Raw genomic sequence first — 17,519 nt, 5'->3', positions numbered from 1 at the left:
ATGATCACTGATTCCCTGTTCTGTACATACAGATTCGAAAAGTTCGGGTCTGTTTGTTATCAGTAGGTCCAATATGTTATCTCCACGAGTCGGTTCTCTGTTTAATTGCTCGAGGTAATTTTCGGATAGTGCACTCAGTATAATGTCACTCGATGCTCTGTCCCTACCACCCGTCCTAAACATCTGAGTGCTTCACGCGCCGTGTGTAAACATGCGCACGCCGCGCTGAGGCCCTCAGTCTTGGCTTGGCAGCCGTTGAGAATGGAGCTCCCGTTGGATGTTACCGTCAAGTGCGAATTGCGCGCAGTTATTCGGTTTTTGAACGCAAAGGGCACTGCGCCAACTGAAATCCATCGCCAGTATGGTGAGTCGTGCATGGATGCCAAAAAATGTTCGTAAGTGGTGTAGAGAGTTTGCAGCTGATCGGACCGAAATTCACGACGAACGAAGGAGCGGGAGACCGTCAATTTCTGAGGAGACAGTATTGAAGGTTGAGCAAAGCGTGCGTGAACATCGGCGGACCACCCTCGATGATCTCTGCACGTTGGTTCCTGAGGTTTCCCGAAGCACCGTTCACAGAATTTTAACGGAAACATTGAACTACCGGAAGGTGTGCGCAAGATGGGTGCCACGCATGCTGACTGAGGACCACATGCGGCAACGAGTTGATGCTTCCCGCGCATTTCTTCACTGCAGCCGAACAGGACAACTTTCTGGACTCAACTGTCACGGGTGACGAAGCCTGGGCGTACCACTTTACATCTGAGACCAAGCAGCAGTTACACCGGTGGCGGCATCCTTCGTCACCAAAGCTGCGGACCTGGCGCCGAGTTGGACAAAAACTGCCACAGCGTCTACAAAAATGCATCGACAGAAATGGTGATTATGTCGAAAAATAGCTAAATGTTCAAGCTGTAAACTGATCTAAACCATTGTAGAAATAAACAGGTCAATGCACTTATATAAAAAATAGGAGACCTTACTTTTGGGATTACCCTCGTACTTTGAGTCACGTGACAGTAGGAGAGTGAAAACAGATAGTAACACATGACGTCATCTCAAGTCGAGATTTTTTTGTAGTGCAATCTTTGCTGGGCGATTGACACTGTATAAGAATCAATAGGTAACGTGGTTGTTTTTTTACATAGCAGATCACAATGCTGCGTTATGAGTGACTTTTTTTCTTTGAAACAGATAATAACTCCTGAGTTGCTCAAGTGCGCGGACGAGTTGTAATCGAGTGCGGGTCCTCTTTAACTTTAAAGAATTGACCTAAAACTGATAATCCATAATCCGGTGTTGCTTTGGAATCCATTCTAGACAGCCACGGCCAAAATTTGTTATAAACAGATCGCGCGCGGACTTTGAAATAACGGCGCGAAGTTTGAGATACGCAGTAGGCTGTCGCGCGTTATAATCGCGTGAAGGGTTAGTTGATACTCCCCGTAATTTCTTGACATTAACTTGGTAATAATTATCAAAGAATTATTGGAGTTTATAGTAATCGTTCTTGGTGGTTACAGTAAATGGAGTTTGATTTACTGTTTCAATACGACATGTATTAATCAAGGAATAGTCGATTGATTGACACGTTGGTTAGCAACCAGTAAACAGATTGTAGTGGAATTACCGGAACGATTAATTCAATCATTGGTGACCACTACACACACGCACACACCAGAAAACTAACTACTCTCGTTGTGAATGACATTTGGAACGGAAGAGTTTTGTTTCAGCTCCTTGGGATCAATAAACTTCATCCGAAGTTGGAATTTTATAAAATGAGTCGGGTTCCTTCATTTTAGCAGATCGATAAACATAGTCTACACTACAATGTTCACCTTTTGTAAAAGATAGCACTTACCTTTTTAGAGAAATGTTTCAGCTTTAGGCATCAATCTTCCCAAAACGGAGATAAGGATGACACTCACACGTGGCACTACGTTATAGTGATCAACCACATATGTGCCCCCTTCTCCGTCCCTTTTGTTGAAAACCCTGAGATATAGCCGCGGTACGACGAAGGAATAAGGAAGAGGGTTTGGACAGCCGAGGAGAAAAAAAGAAAACGACGACGACGGAGCAAGAGAGAGAAAGAAGGAGAGGGGAGGTTACGAACTCTACACAAACGCCGCTGTTCTCGGTCGTTAAGTGAAGACCGTCGGCCGCTGCGTGTTCAGTGGTGAAGGTAATGTCGGAAATATGGTATTTTCAGCACAGTCTTGGCACTGCGGACCTCGGAATATTGAATTCGCTAACGGTTTCAGAAACGGAATATCACAAGAGTCTAGCTCCAACTACCATTACGCGTTCAGAGTCCCGTCGTGCGGCCATAATCACGGTGAAAACCTTCTCACAAATGTCAGCTCCACCAATGCACTGCCCTTTCAAAACTTGTGTGCGCGATGCCACTGCTATCTTGCATATGTGCGTATCGCTGCCCGATGACTTTTGTTAACTCAGTGTAAAGTGGCTGTATCCATATCTTTGGTGACTCATAAGCAGATTTTGTCAATAGTTTTCATCTTTATTTTGTAAGAAAGTAAGTTTCGTTTCTTACACCCCTCACTTTACCACCACAGTATTAAGAATTGTCCTCTGTCCCACCCCTACCCCTTCCCCTTTAGAGCAAGGATATGATTTTGATTGATGCCCTTCGCCTGAACCAATGGGAGAAACTAAGAATGTTGTATGATTACGTATAATTTGCGCTGACTTGGTTTCATCTCCTTGAGTGACCAAGTGCAGAGAAACCATTGAAATCTGGGGTGAACGGCAACAGAAAACTTCAGGACAGCAGATAACTGCGCAAAATACGATAAAAATTTTATACCTGAAATATGTCACTCCTTATTGAAACATTTCTTGTCAGGTATGTTCTAACACACTGTACAACGAATTGTTGTAAAACTTAAACGCTTGCGTATCAGTACGCAGATGTGCACAGCAATATTAATAAGAGATAGGCAAACAATATAGGTTCTTTCATCTTAAATAAAATCAGGTAGAACATAGCCCCCGTCTGTAACTTGCCTACAGACACACACACACACACACACACACACACACATTTATCTTTGATAAGCAGAGAAAAGTACAAGATATACAGCTACTGAAGTAGGATGTGGCAAATAATTCCAGACTAAGCGTAACTCATCATTTCTATTTGTAGAGTCCAACTACAATAGTACATAAAAAGTACATGACATATGTACAATAAAATAATCTCAATATTAGACAGAACTATATAAGAAAAAAATGAACTCATAATTCGTTAGTTACATATTATGTAAGTTCATTAGTGATCGAGCAATGGACGTTGTCAAACAAACATCTATCATGGAATTAGAAGTGTTTGGTGAGGATACAAATATAATATTTTCGCGAGATTACTTTGAGTGTAACAATGTGTATACATTCAGCACACTGAAAACAGATATGTCTTAGTCAACGATACATTCGCTTTATAGAGATCAGCGAATAATTTATAAGCAGTAGGGGAAGTTGCGCGATAGTGAAAAAGGTAATGAAACCAGAGAATTTATAAAAAAAGACATGCATAAATCCTTTCATTTGCAAAATAAAATCACAAATGATACGTAAAGGGAAACGAAGCACAAAAACCGCGCACTGAATAGGAACCTACGATCAAATAAAGAATAAAACAGAGACTGAATCGTATGGATCTTGGAATATGGCTACAACAAAAACGGTAGTTGACGGAGAGAGCACTAAAGTGATTCAGTGTTTGTTGTGGTATAAAATTGCCGAATTAGATTAGTTAAGAAGTGGGATTCAAGAGAAGTGAAGGAAGAAGTTTTTTTTAAAAAAAATCATGTACACGAAAGGTAAAAGTTTTGATATCAACGGGATAATTATAAACAGTAACATAGGAAACACTGAAGATCAGTGTTAAAGAAAAAGTGAGAATGCACGCTCATTTTGAGGACATCTAATGTCAAGAGTGTGTTATAATATCAAGGATACAACATGAAATATAAGAATGAGGTTTTGAGGACATGTAATGTCAAGAATGTGTTATTATGTCACGGATACAGCAGGACATTTAAAAATGAGATTCACGTGAAATTAGTCGAAGGATACGGCCCAGAGTTTCTTTAAACAACTCTGAAAGGCTTGTGCGGTACTTTATCAAGCGAATAAAAAGCCAAGGCCTTTTTTCTTTCAGACGTATTATGAAATCGTAGACTCTGAGTCGACAACTGTCCAAGGAGCATCAATCGTCGAGTTCGTTGAGAGACTGCTTGGCGAGCGGGTCGGCGCACGTGGCTGAGTCCGGACTGCACAGCAGCCCCGGCGCGCATGCGCAGACGACGCTGTAGACGTCGACCAGTTGGACGACGCTCCCGTCCAGGTAGCTGACGGACATGTTGCGCGGCTGGCTGATGGGGCTGCACGGGTCGCCGACCTCGCCGCGGATCTGGCACGAGGGGATGCTGAAGCGCGCAGTGCCTGTGACAGAAAAGCGAGCACTGTGGAGAAACGGCCGGGTAAAATGCCAGTCCGTCAAGGTGGGTGGAGACGACCTCAGCAGCATTTCTACCGAGTTGCACTTATTTTTGAAGGCAGAGTTGGAAGGGGGAGGGGGGGGGACTGTGAGGTTCGTCATGCTTCTGAGGTGTTTCACGTGGCACGCCACGGTTTCTGGTATTGTATTCAGTGCGAGACAAATAGTCTCCCGCTAGCAATTGACGAACATTACAAGGCCGTTCTACAACTCAAATGGTTCAAATGGCTCTGAGCACTATGCGACTTAACTTCTGAGGTCATCAGTCGCCTAGAACATAGAACTAATTAAACCTAACTAACCTAGGGACATCACACACATCCATGCCCGAGGCAGGATTCGAACCTGCGACCGTAGCGGTCGCTCGGCTCCAGACTGTAGCGCCTAGAACCGCACGGCCACTCCAGCCGGCTGTTCTACAACTATTGTGTTTATATGTTTCCATGGGAATCTTACTTCATACTACACACCACGTATGAGGAAGTTCATCTCTAATTCAAATGGTTCAAATGGCTCTGAGCACTATGGGACTTAACATCTATGGTCATCAGTCCCCTAGAACTTAGAACTACTTAAACCTAACTAACCTAAGGACAGCACACAACACCCAGCCATCACGAGGCAGAGAAAATCCCTGACCCCGCCGGGAATCGAACCCGGGAACCCGCGCGTGGGAAGCGAGAACGCTACCGCACGACCACGAGATGCGGGCATCTGTAATTATATATGTGTACATAGAGGAGTGTTTAATGTCCACAACTACTTGTGAAAACATCTGACTTGATTCTTCTGGTCGTGTCTTCTCGGCTCTGACAAAGCTAATCTAAAATTCAGTTGTATTCGACCGTGAATCGGACACAAGCACTTTTCAGCCTGAGGTGAGGTAGCAAGGAATATGTAGGGTGCGTGTATACAGTTCGTCGACTAGTGGTTCAAATGGCTCTGAGCACAATGGGACTTAACTTCTGAGGTCATCAGCCCCCTAGAACTTAGAACTACTTAAACCTAACTAACCTAAGGACATCACACACATCCATGCCCGAGGCAGGATTCGAACCCGCGACCGTAGCGGTCGCGCGGTTCCAGACTGTAGCGCCTAGAACCGCTCGGCCACACCGGCCGGCGTCGACTAGTGGATAAGAGGTGTCAAAAACTGTGTTGTAATTAAGTGGAAGTTCAAGTCGGATTTTATTGTCTTCCACATGAAATGGGTAAGCAGTTATGGGTCCTGTCTCTCATCCAGCTAATTGTCGATCCTTCCGATTTGACGGCAAGCCAATGTATGTAATGCCATAATATTGATTATATAATGTGGACACGAACGCACATCTTTTATAAATCATCTATTCTCAAAAAGAGTACCACAGGTTCCTAAAACCTTTATTATAACTTCGGTGATTATTCTGTCCATATACGGACTCCTTTCTACACTTACATAAATCAATGTAAGATGGTGCATGTGTAACAACTACCGATAACTGCAGTGCCCAGCATTGCCCGGGATGTTTAATATCTGTTACACAAGGTCATTGGCCCTGTGTCTTCTTGATACTAACTGGTGTTTGAGCCGTGTATCGACTCGTGCTACACCTTGTGTTTGGATGCATTGGTTTTCCTTTTCTTCCTCTGACATGTTCGTTTGATATGTTGTCTTTTCCCTCTGCTATCGATATCTGCGTTTTTGCTTCCGGGAAACTGCTGCTGATGGAGTGAGATATTTGACCGGTTGTAACATCGTGTGGTGGCGCGGAAGTAGGGGGTTGCGCGCAGAGAGAGTGTGGTGGACGTGGTAGGGCAGTGTGGCGCTCCAGCGCGAAGCAGGCGTGGTCGGTTGTACCGAGTCGCCACGTGATGTGTGTCGGTTGTGTGTAACGAGCGGGTCGAGTTGACGGAAGAGCTCCCCGCGTGTCGGTTGTATACAGAATCGCCCCACGAGTAGTTGCTGTTCATTTCGCCTTGGTGGGACGTTAACAAGCTTCTTTAAATCCTCCGTTTCAACACTGGAGTTTAAAAGGAGACACCTAACATGAAGGAGCGGTCACTACCCGTCAACGTTGCAGAGAAGACGTGAACTGCGGTGACAGCGTGTCGTCGCGTGATCGTGGCGTGTTGGGTACGCTGGCGACGCGTGCGCGGTCGGATGTGTGAATCCTTACCATCGGAGGTCGTGTACTGCCTGTTCGAGCATAATCGCAAGTTAAGTTCGTGGGAGGTTTAATAATTAAGTAACAATTTTGTGTAACCAGCGTCTCTTCTGCCTTGTGGCCTCCGGCGCCCGGGTTTCCTGTCCCTGGCACCGGTGTAATTGAAGACAGTGATCTTTCCTCCTCCTCTCGTTACTGTCCGATGGGAGGTGTAGTTTTGGCAGTTTAATTGTTTCGCTATTCTGTCGTGGGTTATGAGTAAATTCATGCTTCTTGTTGGGTTATCATGTGGTCGCTCATTCAGGACTGTGTGGCGTAACGTTTCCTTGCAAAAGGTTAGCTCTAATTCTGTCAGCAAGTTAAGCCATCTTGTAACAAGTTTTCTCTGGCTAAAAATCGGTGCAGTGACCATCCTGAGAGTGGCAATTGTGTTTACGGGCGTATTTAAATTGGTCAGTATTCTGCCTAGCCTGAGGATCCCTGAGTGGGTGATTTGTGGCCGTCTTACACGGTCCGTCATATCTGTTATGTTCTAATTATATTCCAGGACACATTTGTTTAAAAACTTTTTAAATTCCTCCAAGTTTGAAATTCCTTTTATTGTCATTAATTGTGTGTTTGCTGAGACCTGTTTAATTTCTTTAATGGCGGTGTTGGTAGCTTCACACCTCACCGTATTTTATTAACAAAGTTTTGTATTTACTTTAGTAGCCTGTTTACTAATGTTCATTAAATTTTTTAAGATTGTTGTATTGCTATAAATTACTTTGATTGGCGTTAGCGGCGTGTTTTAAAAGGTAGTTTATTGCCGTACTGCTAGCTTCTGTGTTGTTTTAATTTTTTTAAACTGTTGTATTGCTATAAAGTACTTGATTGCCGTTAGCGGCGTGTTTTAAAATGTTGTTTATTGCCGTAATGCTAGCTTCTGTGTTTTTAAAATTTTTTTTTATTGTTGTATTGCTATAAATTATTTGATTGCCGTTAGCGGTGTGTTTAAATAGCTGTTTATTGGCGTATTGCTAGTTTCTGTAAGATATGAATAAAAGATTTGTGAAAATCTCAACTCGACAGTAAACTACTAGAAATTTGGCCCCGTTTCCCAACTTGTGGTGTGGCTTGTAGTAACCGTAACCACATAGAGGAGTTTAAAAGTTTATTTTCCGTAAGCATACAGTATCTATCGTTGTTTATCGTCAGAGATCGCTACAGACGCCTGCTCAAAAATCACCATGCAGCCCAGGTAACCGAAGCCAATACACATTACCCCAACTGATGGAAAAAATGCGTCACAGTTCTAATCACACTTCGAAACTGTCGTGAAAAAAACCATTGGTCACAATGAACGAGTCATAAAAACAGCCGGCCGCGGTGGTCTAGCGGTTCTAGGCGCTCAGCCCGAAACCGCGCGGCCGCTACGGTCGCAGGTTCGAATCCTGCCTCGGGCATGGATGTGTGTGATGTCCTTAGGTTAGTTACGTTTAAGTAGTTCTAAGTTCTAGGGGACTGATGACCACAGATGTTAAGTCCCATAGTACTCAGAGCCATTTGAACCATTTGAAACATAATGCAACTCACGTAATGGGGAAAATGAGCGTTATTAAGACTGCAGAGGGGGCGGTAGTTGAACGTGCGCTCTCCTCTATGTACAACCACAAACTGCCGAAGCCGGCCGGAGTGGCCGAGCGGTTAAAGGCGCTACAGTCTGGAACCGCTACGGTCGCAGGTTCGAATCCTGCCTCGGGCATGGATGTGTGTGATGTCCGTAGGTTAGTTAGGTTTAAGTAGTTCTAAGTTCTAGGGGACTTATGACCACAGCAGTTGAGTCCCATAGTGCTCAGAGCCATTTGAACCATTTTGGAAACTGCCGAAAATCGAGGCCCTCTCACCTCCCCCATGTCCTCCCCCACTCCGTGCCTCCATCCACCTACAGGGAGGACACACTCCGCCAAACGCCTCGCAGCAGGTGCTGGCCGCTGTCCGCACTAGGCTTTCCGCCCTATGCCGTTTTTCTGAGCCCCCACTGTCACTCCCCTGCGCAGGCTGGCCTCACCAGTCCCTCCGTCATCCTCCGTGGTATGCGGCATGCCTTGACGTGATGGTCTTAGTCAGCACAAAAGGAAATTTTAGCATAACCACACTGCCCCTCCAGAGAATACTCCAGACAGCTTTTTCAAAGTCAGCTGCTTGTGAAGCAGGAAGCCTTCCGCCTAAAGCAACCGCAGCCACACACTGCAGTGTCTTCAGTACAATGCGCTCTAGCAAGTATGCTGCTGGGTGGTCAGTGTTATTGACGCCGACAGAAGCTGCACATACAATAGAGCACGACCCCGGCATCACCCAGAACAAACCCGTGATCAGTGAGGGCTATCCTGACTGCGGGTTGTATGTCTAAAGGGGCATTGTCCGCAGCTCGTGGTCGTGCGGTAGCGTTCTCGCTTCCCGCGCCCGGGTTTCCGGGTTCGATTCCCGGCGGGGTCAGGGATTTTCTCTGCCTCGTGATGACTGGGTGTTGTGTGATGTCCTTAAGTTAGTTAGGTTTAAGTAGTTCTAAGTTCTAGGGGACTATTGGCCATAGATGTTAAGTCCCATAGTGCTCAGAGCCATTTGAACCATATATACCATCAATGCGACTACTATAATAAAGCAACTATCAAAAAAGGAAAACACAATCGCGATGATAATAAATGTTCACTTTCCACAAAAATAGGCAAAATTCTTTTTCTTTTAGGTTTATAACCAAAATCAGTATAGTTTTTATGTTCGACTGCAGGATTACAATTCGCATCTCATTATTTTGTTATGTCCAACGAAGAGCGCCACCACCGATCACAAACGATAAGCAGAGACATCTCCACCCTGCGTAAAATCAGGAAAAAAAAATTTCAACTATTTTGCTGCGAAAATTACCGATCACCGTAGGCTGTCCTTATTATCTCCAAACCGTCATTGGAGCAGAGCAAAAGCGAGAATTTAAACTCTAAAGAAAAAAAATCTATATTGAGCAATTTCTTTCAGCTTGATGAACAAATTACTTGATCGGAGAGCATCTCTTGTGTCCAGTGTCTGTAAATAAACTGTTATGCACGTGTGTATTACAAGCATTTCAGACACATGAAATAACATTAGAGAATACAATCTTTCATACCATTGGCTCACATCTTGGAAAAAAACAGAGTCATTTTATGTTCGATAACAAGAAGCTATAAGTGAAGAGGACGAAGCTGTTTTGTACACTATGGCAGGTCCCATTTTACAAATGCGATGCTATACATGCTAGCATTTACGAAACAAATCTTGAGAGCCTGCCTCGCCCTGTGTAGGTGGGAGATTGAAATTTCGTTGAAAGATATCACTGCAGCGAAAAAAAAAGAAATTATTGTCAAGAATCATTCCGTGGTGCCCTAGCCATCTCCTCTACCCACCAGGCAGCACGTTATTGATATCAGTTTGATAGGCTATATAATTTAATTGATCATGAGAGTTAGTTTGCATGACTAGAAATTTTTTTTTTTTTCAGTAGTCGGTTTACACTCACCAGGTAGGTCAGATAGGAATCCGTGGAGGGAAGACGATGTTCCTTCCGAGGAACACTATTGAGAACCGACATTTGAATCTGGCCACAGAGGGATTCTACAGCCCACAACATACATTTCGAGTAAGGACCGCGCTATTACTAACACGATCGTAGCGACTATGTTATGCATAAAAAGCGGTCTTGAGTCTGCAGACATTATAACGGATCTTTTACGTTCGGATAAATTTTAGCCGGCCGGTGTGGCCGTGCGGTTCTAGGCGCTACAGTCGGGAACCGAGCGACCGCTACGATCGCAGGTTCGAATCCTGCCTCGGGCATGGATGTGTGTGATGTCCTTCGGTTAGTTAGGTTTAATTAGTTCTAAGTTCTAGGCGACTGATGACCTCAGAAGTTAAGTCGCATAGTGCTCAGAGCCATTCGGATAAATTTATTTTATTTTTTGTTAGATGTTTTCGTTAAATAGCTGAATAAATTGTAATTAGGAATAATTTAATTAAGCAGAGTAGAAAAGATAAAGTCAAAGAGATGTTCATTGGGCGGACATTGTCGTAATGTAACGTCATTGCGTTGTTCGGTTGTTAAAACAAGTAGTTTGTGTTCCGTACTGCTGTTCGGTCGTGCGCGTATCTGAAAGGAATTAATTTGGGGACTAGAATAAACTTTCACATAATATTTATGATTTGGTGTTTCGACAAAAGGGGTTAACGTCAGTGTTAATTTGAATTGTGGGCGACAGGATTAGTTTTGACAGATACGTGAAAACGGACGTAACGGAAGTTGTTCGCATATCATCCTTGAACGTGATTTTTTATTTAATTAACGATTGCGGGCTCATTAAAAGCTATTATGATTAGGATCAATCCCTCTTTCCTCCTAGACAGTGATCATTCATTAACATTTACGTCATAAGAAAAAGGATTATTAATAAAAGTGATGTTAAATGGCAATTACGTGTTATTCTGTTAGTGTGGAACAGACGTAATATCTATGAAATGACATTGATATATAATTTGTGTTAAATACTGAACTGAGATAGGACGTAAATTGAAATTAGTGAACATTTGATACTGAGACTATAGATGCAGAAGCGCTTAAGGTTTCTCTTCTCTAAAATGGCAAAATACACTCCTGGAAATTGAAATAAGAACACCGTGAATTCATCGTGCCAGGAAGGGGAAACTTTATTGACACATTCCTGGGGTCAGATACATCACATGATCACACTGACAGAACCACAGGCACATAGACACAGGCAACAGAGCATGCACAATGTCGGCACTAGTACAGTGTATATCCACCTTTCGCAGCAATGCAGGCTGCTATTCTCCCATGGAGACGATCGTAGAGATGCTGGATGTAGTCCTGTGGAACGGCTTGCCATGCCATTTCCACCTGGCGCCTCAGTTGGACCAGCGTTCGTGCTGGACGTGCAGACCGCGTGAGACGACGCTTCATCCAGTCCCAAACATGCTCAATGGGGGACAGATCCGGAGATCTTGCTGGCCAGGGTAGTTGACTTACACCTTCTGGAGCACGTTGGGTGGCACGGGATACATGCGGACGTGCATTGTCCTGTTGGAACAGCAAGTTCCCTTGCCGGTCTAGGAATGGGTTCGATGACGGTTTGGATGTACCGTGCACTATTCAGTGTCCCCTCGACGATCACCAGTGGTGTACGGCCAGTGTAGGAGATCGCTCCCCACACCATGATGCCGGGTGTGGGCCCTGTGTGCCTCGGTCGTATGCAGTCCTGATTGTGGCGCTCACCTGCACGGCGCCAAACACGCATACGACCATCATTGGCACCAAGGCAGAAGCGACTCTCATCGCTGAAGACGACACGTCTCCATTCGTCCCTCCATTCACGCCTGTCGCGATACCACTGGAGGCGGGCTGCACGATGTTGGGGCGTGAGCGGAAGACGGCCTAACGGTGTGCGGGACCGTAGCCCAGCTTCATGGAGACGGTTGCGAATGGTCCTCGCCGATACCCCAGGAGCAACAGTGTCTCTAATTTGCTGGAAAGTGGCGGTGCGGTCCCCTACGGCACTGCGTAGGATCCTACGGTCTTGGCGTGCATCCGTGCGTCGCTGCGGTCTGGTCCCAGGTCGACGGGCACGTGCACCTTCCGCCGACCACCGGCGACAACATCGATGTACTGTGGAGACCTCACGCCCCACGTGTTGAGCAATTCGGCGATACGTCCACCCGGCCACCCGCATGCCCACTATACGCCCTCGCTCAAAGTCCGTCAACTGCACATACGGTTCACGTCCACGCTGTCGCGGCATGCTACCAGTGTTAAAGACTGTGATGGAGCTCCGTATGCCACGGCAAACTGGCTGACACTGACGGCGGCGGTGCACAAATGCTGCGCAGCTAGCGCCATTCGACGGCCAACACCGCGGTTCCTGGTGTGTCCGCTGTGCCGTGCGTGTGATCATTGCTTGTACAGCCCTCTCGCAGTGTCCGGAGCAAGTATGGTGGGTCTGACACACCGGTGTCAATGTGTTCTTTTTTCCATTTCCAGGAGTGTAGGTACGAACTTTAACTCTATAGTCGACATTATGTATTGCAAAGACATTGGCATTTCATACTTATTTTGACGACGCGCTGTTAAACAATGGAACTGTGAGTCTCTGTACGAGTAATAAAATTAAATCTAAAAACATAATTAGTAACGGCGAACTCCGCTTTAACAAATTGTACTGCGTGTCGTCATCGGGCAATAAATGCTCAACCCTGGAGACTTGTGTGGTGAAATTAGAAGTCGGGCATATAAAACAAACTTAAATATCCATTCAAGCTACAGTGGAGTCGGCACAACACGACGTAAGCAGTTATAACATGCACACGAGTCACTGATAGCGTTAAGCTTTCTGTTAGAACTGCTGTCTGTGATTTGGAATCAAGTCTGTCCATTCTACCACATACTTGCATTGGATCCTATAGAGACGTTTTCTAATGATTACAGCCACTGGTGAATCATATTCGTGCTAGTCTCATACCTGGACACGAATCACCTTTTTCGAACCTATCTGCTAAGGATCCCATACAGTAAGAACTCCAGCGCTGTTTTTTTAGACAGTCCCTCTGCATTTTGTAACTGCTCCTCAGTCTCTGCCCCGCCCTCCCTCCAGCTTCGTCCATGTGATCGTCCCAGTTTAAGTCGGGCCTGAATTGAATTCGGAGAGTGCTATATTTAAGACGTTCTGCATCTCCTGTAGAAACAGGACAAGCTGAGTAAATGCGACAGGAGCGAGTTTTGACGACTCGGTCGAAATGGGAACATGTTGTCGTACCTCCACCAACTGTGTACATTGTGTAAGGCCAGCGGCAAACGAAACTTTCCCTTGCAACGCAAGGTAGTAAGAAATATAGTATGAGAATTTACAGTGGTGTCTCTCGTTGGGAAATTTATGAAGACTCCATGACTCCAGGACGAGGATTTTGCTACTGCATTGCGACACATCTCCAAATTACATCTGCAGTTCGAAGGAGATCTGCATCTCTTAGGGTGCATTCATGTTTATCTCCCAAACATTCTCTCCCACCTTGGTATTTTGTACCATCCAACAGAGGAAACCTACCATCTATAAAATCTCAGCTAACATCATCTGTTAGAGAACTCAATAAGACATTACTATGTCCCTGTCTTCTGATATATCTGAAACAAATAGTGTGATTTCCGGCATTGACCACATGTGACGATCCTATTAAATATACAGGTATTGGTTCATTGGAGCAGGTGGCTTCTTGGTTCAAAATGGCTCTGAGCACTACGGGACTCAACATCTGAGGTCATCAGTCCCCTAGAACTTAGAACTACTTAAACCTAACCAACCTAAGAACATTACACACATCCATGCCCGAGGCAGGATTCGAACCTGCGACAGTAGTGGTCGCGCGGTTCCAGACTGAAGCGCCTAGAACCGCTCGGCCACTTCAGCCGGCAGGTGGCTTCTTGATCGAAGTTGCTTCCACAGACCGTGTAAAGTTTCATCACCTGTACTGTAGGAGGACTGTATGCAACAGACTATCAATCAAATGAGAGGGTTCCTGTATTGCTGCTTCATAAGCAGTTTAATACATTGTTTTTTCTTTCTTTGTAACACATCCAATCAGTGTACAACGCCAAATGCTTTGTTTTTTCTACCTTGACTTAGAGGCCCATGTCAGCTGCTGCTAAACCGACATTAATACATTTCGATCCTTTGACTTTCACAGAAAGCTGAACATCGTATGACGTAAACTATACCGCTACTACAACACATACTGGTAGAAATAATTCACAGAGGCGATGTTTCTCATTGATAAAAATGTGGAAGACATCGCAACATATGGAAACTGGAAGATTTTGTGGTATTCTAGAGCGTTTCCAACAAGTATTCGAAGGTGATGACATGTACATTTAATCTCATCTTCCCCATCGACAGGGTAGCGGACGTCTCGGTGTTCCACCTCGAAAATCATTGTTCCTTCATTTTGGAGTCATGTACATGATTACTGTTCTGGTGCTGACCTTCGCTGGAAGGTGCTGTTCGCAACACGTGTGAGGTAGTGCAAATAAAAAGAGGTATTTTTATCTTGTTGGTGAAAAAAAGATAAAAAAGCAAAAATAAAAGCATGAGAAGGGCATCGCAGCATATGGACATAGGACGAGTCTGCAGTATTGAGGAATGCTTCCAAAAAACTGAATGAAGGTGATGGCCTCTACATTTAAGCCCATGTTCCACAGCGACAAGTAACAGACATCCAATGTTCCGCCAAGGCTACCTCCATCTCAATCGAGTGGTGTCAGTCATTCATAATGGAGTAATGAACAGCGTAGCCAGTGGACAGTCGGGATGGGACAGACATCACTGATATGAGACGATGTACTGTAATGCACACAGAAGTTGATGGAGAGATCAATTTTAGCAATTTTACCTGTGGTTCCGTAATTTCAACTTAAGTCAACGACACAGTAGAACTCTTCCCAATTTCTACATCATCGCTAAATCACCCCTCCACTACTTTGCAAGTACCGTATACTAGATTGTGAATGCAGCTAGATGACTGAGCAGTGCATCCAGTCGACCATATACAACAAAGTATACCAGACAGCGACCTACATATTGCCAGCACATCGATCATAGTGCAGAATTTACGATTACGACTGGTCATCTTTCCCTGTGTGGATGGACGCCACACAGTATTGTCGTATTCGTAGGATAAAGTCGAAGATTGACAGGTTCCTCCCACATTGTCATTGACCAATCCTTCCTGCAACACTAATCTTACCCATGGCTCCCATCCAAAAGCACAAGATCTCCACAGATGCGAGCGTGTCGACGAGGGTAGCATCTTGTATCTGTGTATAGTAGACATGAAAGCGCTGCGTTGCTCCAACAGACGGTTTGTACTTGATGGAGGTTCAGACTTATGGAGTTTGAAACATTTCAATTCTGAAGCAATATTCCACTGTCCAGAGTTAGTAGCAGGAAGGTACCAGCATGAGAGAAATGATCACAGAGCATAAAGGCACACTCCGATGATTACACAGTTCTGCACCTAAAAATGCTATACTGTTAAAGCCATACGGTTTCCGAAGTAATAGTCGTGCGAAATGCAACGCTCTTAATACTCTAATGGGGGATATATATGTCCAACATCAGACATACAATCACCCCACAAGTATGTTAGCCCATTCAGTGTGTTATTAGGAAAGAGACATGTACTAAGCTATCAGGCATCATCCAGCTGGGAAGTAATTACATGTGGGGCCCCACAAGGTTCCATTTTAGGGCCCTTACTTTTTCTTGTGTATATCAATGACCTTTCATCAGCAACATTACCAGATGCAAGTTCGTTTCGTTTGCTGATGATACAAACATTGCAATAAATAGCAAATCAAGTGTTGTCTTAGAAAGATTGGTTAGTAAAATATTTGTGGATATTAGTCACTGGATCCTAGCCAATTCTTTGTCACTAAATTTTGAAAAAAACACACTACATGCAGTTCAGAACTTGTAAAGGGTGTCCCACGTGTATATGCCTAAAATACGATGACAAGAAGATAGAAGAAGTGGACTGTGTTAAATTCTTGGGATTACAGCTTGATAATAAATTCAGCTGGGAGGAGCACACCACAGAACTGCTGAAGCGTCTTAACAAATCTCTATTTGCAATGCGAATTGTGTCAGACATAGGGAATATAAAAATGAAAAAGCTGGCATACTATGCTTACTTTCATTCCATAATGTCATATGGGATTATTTTTTGGCGTAATTCATCAAGCCAAGCTAATGTTTTCCGGGCCCAAAATGTGTAAGAGTTATATATGGTGTGAATTCAAGAACATCCTGCAGAAGCCTCTTTAGTGAACTATGGATTCTAACTACTGCTTTCCAACTTATTTATTCCTTAATGAAATTTGTCATTAAAATATATCACTTTTTCAAACCAACAGCCCAATTCATGGAATCAATACTAGAAATAAGAATAATTTTCACAAGGACTTAAAGTCACTTACTCTTGTACAAAAAGGAGTGCACTCTTCAGGAACACACATTTTCAATAACTTGCCAGCAGCCATAAAAAGCTTAACAACCAATGAAATTCAGTTTAAGAGAAGCCTAAAGGATTTATTGGTGGCCAACTCCTTCTACTCCATTGATGAATTTCTCAGTAGAACCAACTGATTTGTATATATATATATATATATATATATATATATATATATATATATATATATATATATATTATAACTTCTGCACCAATTCATTGCAGTAATGTGTTCATTGTAAATAAGTATTGTAGTAGTTCTATTACATGTATATTACCTTACAAATAAAAAAACTTTTTTATTTTAAATTCAGTGCATTAGTGTTTGTAAAATGATACTTTCATATAGTGTTCATTAAAAAATGACTATCGTTCCACTTGGGACCAGTGGAAGGTACATTAGCTTATTTGTGTCAGTTGTACATATTTGTCATGTATTATTGTTTTTCTGACATGTTCTACATATTGGAGGACCTCATCACTACAGATCAATTGGAATGAAAGTAAATCTAATCTAATCACTATGGTGACAAATTTTAAAATGATAAAACTACTTCCTTCTACGCTATTCTGGTGTCCTAGGAAGGCATCGTCAGTGTTTATCCACAGTTAGAGCTGCTTGTAAATCAACTAGAACGAAGTCTAGAAACTGTTGTTCTGCCTCTTAGGAAATTAATGGATTTTACACGACTTTTTAAGTCGGAAATGTACGTACCCTCAATAAAACTTCCAATGGCAGTCGTGCACATCATTAATAATAGTAGTAG

At 43.7% G+C, this 17,519-nt stretch overlaps 1 protein-coding gene across 1 annotated transcript in view; it reads right to left on the bottom strand.

The window, feature by feature from the left end:
• Positions 1-3,166: 3,166 nt before the first annotated feature.
• LOC124742165 (astakine-like) overlaps positions 3,167-17,519 on the bottom strand; it is a 111,272-nt gene continuing 96,919 nt past the window's right edge. Inside the window, exon 4 of the mRNA XM_047248756.1 lies at positions 3,167-4,473. Within this exon, the coding sequence (XP_047104712.1) occupies positions 4,238-4,473 (236 nt within the window). The 3' untranslated portion in view covers positions 3,167-4,237. The remainder of the gene's footprint in view (positions 4,474-17,519) is intronic.

The sequence above is a fragment of the Schistocerca piceifrons genome, unplaced genomic scaffold (assembly GCF_021461385.2).
Source record: "Schistocerca piceifrons isolate TAMUIC-IGC-003096 unplaced genomic scaffold, iqSchPice1.1 HiC_scaffold_2166, whole genome shotgun sequence".
Classification (NCBI taxonomy): domain Eukaryota; kingdom Metazoa; phylum Arthropoda; class Insecta; order Orthoptera; family Acrididae; genus Schistocerca; species Schistocerca piceifrons.
This window is presented reverse-complemented; position numbering and strand designations above follow the sequence as displayed.